Source organism: Acanthisitta chloris, unplaced genomic scaffold, assembly GCF_000695815.1.
Source record: "Acanthisitta chloris isolate BGI_N310 unplaced genomic scaffold, ASM69581v1 scaffold20114, whole genome shotgun sequence".
Lineage (NCBI taxonomy): Eukaryota > Metazoa > Chordata > Aves > Passeriformes > Acanthisittidae > Acanthisitta > Acanthisitta chloris.
The window spans coordinates 5,121-9,056 of record NW_008669006.1 but is presented as its reverse complement, the minus strand read 5'-3'; the positions used below and the strand labels follow the sequence as shown (position 1 = coordinate 9,056).

Below are 3,936 nucleotides of genomic sequence, written 5' to 3'. Positions count from 1 at the left end.
CGGGAGTAATCCGGGAGCTGCACCACCACCATCACGGGGTGGTGACAGCTCTTCTGCTCTCAGTTTGTTACTCAGAATTAAAGGCTCTTGGAAAACCAGGAATGGGAGTTGGGCAGATGTTCCTGGTGGGATACCACCCTGGGAGGACTGTGCTGGGTCTAGGGGTGCTGCTTCCTTGTGCCAGGGCAGAGCTGGGTCATGCTTTGCTCCTCGTGTTTGTGTAGGGACTTTGTCCCAGAGCCTTGATCCTCTCAGGAGGAATTTCCTCGTGGAAAGGGGTATCAGGCATTGGAAGGAGCTGCCCAGGGAGGTGGTGGGGTCACCATCCCTGGAGGTGTTCAAGGAACAGCTGAGTGTGGCACATAGTGCTCTGGTCTGTTTGACAAGGTGGGGAATGGCCAGCAGAGAGTCCTAGAAACCCAGAAAGTTTGGGTTGGAAGGGATCTTAAGGCTCATCTCATTCCAACCCCGTGCCAGGGGCAGGGACACCTTCCAGTAGATCCCACACAGCAGTGCTGGTGGTTCAGTCTGTGTGGGAGCAGCTCCTGAGGAGGGGTCGCTGTGGATGTGTGTGTTTGATAAGTTTGATAATGGATATATTTGATTTTCCCACAGAAGAGGAAGAGCTGGATCTCAGAAGATGATTTCTACAGACCTTCCCCAGGGGAAAGCGGCGGGAGCACGGCCGACACCAACGGCTTTGGGCCAGAGGAGGATGGCGAGGGGACAGCCCCAGGGCTCATCAGTGCTCTCGACTTGGAGAGGCTGTCAGTGCCCTCCTCGGAGAGTGGGCAGCCCAAAACGTCCCCTGAGCGGGAGCAGAAAGGCTTCAGCGTGGTGCACCGCCGGCAGATGGGTGAGTGCCACCTCCTGCTTCCGCCAGCTCCGGCCTCGGGGCACTCTGGGCAGCAGTTCCGAGCTGCTGGCAGCACTGAGAGCTGCAGAAAGCAGTGGAGCAGCTTCCCAAGGCATTGCTGAGCCCTCCTGGCTCTGCTAGGGAGCACTTTAGTGGGAGAGAGGGAATGCTGGGGGGCTGTCCACCCTGCAGGGGACACCTTTCCTTTATGCTGTCCCACTCACTCCCAGCCTCAGCCAAATGCAGGTGGGCAGAAACCCAAATGCTGGTGGGCAGAAACCCAAATGCAGGTGGGCAGAAACCCAAATGCTGGTGGACAGAAACCCAAATGCTGGTGGGCAGAAACCCAAATGCAGGTGGGCAGAAACCCAAATGCTGGTGGACAGAAACCCAAATGCTGGTGGGCAGAAACCCAAATGCAGGTGGGCAGAAACCCAAATGCTGGTGGACAGAAACCCAAATGCTGGTGGGCAGAAACCCAAATGCAGGTGGACAGAAACCCAAATGCAGGTGGACAGAAACCCAAATGCAGGTGGACAGAAACGCAAATGCTGGTGGACAGGTGATGGAGACTAAGGTCCTGTCAGCTCCTGCCCCATCCCACCAGGACCAGCTGCCATGCTCTGCTGTGCTCACTGCCAGCACCCGTTGGCTCTTCTCTCTCTGCCTCCCCCTTCTTGTGGCTAAACCGAGACATCTTTTGCCCCAGGTCTCTCCAACCCCTTCCGAGGGCTCCTGAAGCTGGGCAGCCTGGAGCGGAGAGGAGCCATGGGGATCTGGAAGGAGTTTTCCTGCGAGCTGTCCCCGCTGGAGCTCCGGCTCTTCCTGGACCACGAGGATCGCATCTGCGTCGAGACCTACTCCCTGCTGCGCTGCGAGTCGCTGGCGCTCACGCACTCCGACGGCCGCTTCGAGCTGGTGTTCCTGGGAAAGAAGCTCTCCCTGAGAGCTCCGTCCCGGGATGAGGCCGAGGACTGGCTGGACAGGATCCGTGAGGCGCTGCACAAGTGCCGGCCGCAGCTGGAGGACGAGTGGGAGACGCTGGAGTGTCCCGAGGACGGCGAAGCGCAGCCCGTCCAGGGCGACTCGGGCGCTGCCCAGCACACTGACATCCCTGGGAGCAGCTTGGACTGGGCTCCAGTTCACGACCCCGAGCTGGATGCAATAAAAGAGGCTGTGCTGTACGTGGACGTGGACAAGACCTGGGTCCCTTTTATTTTTTCCCTGTCTCTAGAAACTCTCAAGTGCTTTAAAATCAAGAACAACGATAAAATTTTAAGCAACAGTTACGGCATCGAAACCATCCAGGACATCCTTCCGGACACCAGCCTGGGGGGACCTGCCTTCTTCAAGGTGATCACCTCCAAAGCTGTCCTGAAGCTGCAGGCTGAGAGTGCAGAGGAAGCAGCCTCGTGGAGGGAGCTGGTCCGAGAGGTGCTCATGTCCTACCTGGAGAGTGCAGAGGAGGCTCTGACGCTGGGTGGCAGCTTGGACGGGCACTCCCAGGTCGTCCTGAAGAGCATTGTGAAGGAAAACGGCTTCTTGTTGCAATATCTGGTGGCCATCCCCATGGAGAAGGGCCTGGACTCACAGAGCTTCATCTGCGCAGGTACGGAATCCTGGAATGGTTCGGGTTGGAAGGACCTTAAAGCTCATCTTGTCCCACCCCTGCCATGGGCAGGGACACCTTCCCCTGGCCCAGGGTGCTCCAAGTCCTGTCCAGCCTGACTTTGAACACTTCCAGGGATGGGGCAGCCACAGCCTCTCAGGTTTCCCCAGCCAAACCCCAGGCAGCACCAAACCCCTTGGTGGGACTTCATCTTCCAGGCACCTTTGGTGTCCTGTGAGCACAGGGTGAGCCTCCCACACTGGATCCCCATCCCACCCCAGGTCCAACTGGGATGCTACTGGGATCCTGTTTAAGATGTGGAGGTCTGGACCTGAAGGCAGCCTTAGGTGGACCGGGAGGCCCAGGACTGTGTTCCTGGGCATTCTTTGGCCCTGGCCTGAGGGGAAGGTGCAATCAGGAGCAGTTTTTCTGGTAAGGCAGCACGGGAACAGGGATTGCAGTGGGTGTGCCAAGCTGGTCTGGCGAAACACTCGTTTGGCCTCCGCTGGCAGCGCGGGGCGACGCTGCTGGTGCCCTCCTGCCCTCACAGCAGGTGCAATTTGCTCTTTACCTCCCTAAGTTAATTAAATTTCAGATTCCTCTCCCTCTTCAATTACATTTCTCATACCCTCCAGCAGCTTGGGTTGTAATTTTAATCTCACTCCTTTCTTTATGTATATTTTTTTCTGGCCTGTTTGGTCTCTACCTTCCCCTCCTGGTTCTGTCCTGCCTTTTTCCCTTCCCAACAGATGGAAGTAAGAAGCCAAAGAGAGAAATTCCCAGGTTTCCTGTGTAGATCCTTTAGGGATCTGCCTGCCCTGCTTTCAGCCCCTCCCTGCTGACGCCCAACGTGTTCCCTCTCACCTCAGGTGTCATGAGCAATAAAAGTTGGGGTTGTTGTTAATACAGAAAGCAACACCTGATCTCAGCAAAGCTGAGCCGTGTTCCTCATCACTACAATAAAGGGGTTTTGGGGTAACCCACCCCTGGCAGTTGGGGCTTTGGTACCCTGTGGTGGGAAAGGAAAGGGCAGAGCTACTGGTGGAGGTGATGGGGCAGTGTTGCCTTTGAAGCCCCGTCGCCCTGGTTCAGGAACGGCACGGCACCCATCCACAGGCCGCTCGGTCCATTAGCTCACTGACACCAATGTGGTGGACGGCAAATGGCGTTTATTGCTACGCAGCAAGGTGTTATATGGTTCAGGTTTTACAACGTCACATCCGTCTGCTTACGCTAACAAATTAGGCTAATACACTATTGGCTAATAAAATTACAAGGAAAGGGGGCTCTACCTTTCCGTACAACGCGATATCTTCCGTTCGCCGGACCCTATCTGCCTACATTTCCCCCCTCCCTATGCATAATACAATTGGGTAAAATATAAAAATCTTGAAAATATGTACCTTAAACTTGGATAAAATGTAGTAAATGTATGCAATTTCTAATCTACGTGTTATAAAAATGTTGAAAC

General features: G+C 55.5%; 1 protein-coding gene across 1 annotated transcript in view; it reads left to right on the top strand.

The window, feature by feature from the left end:
* PLEKHM1 (pleckstrin homology domain containing, family M (with RUN domain) member 1) overlaps positions 1–3,936 on the top strand; it is a gene marked incomplete at its 5' end in the record, with an annotated part of 7,872 nt that overhangs the window by 1,113 nt on the left and 2,823 nt on the right. The window contains 2 exons of the mRNA XM_009073164.1: positions 616–856; positions 1,566–2,465. Coding sequence (XP_009071412.1) covers positions 616–856; positions 1,566–2,465 — 1,141 coding nt within the window. The remainder of the gene's footprint in view (positions 1–615; positions 857–1,565; positions 2,466–3,936) is intronic.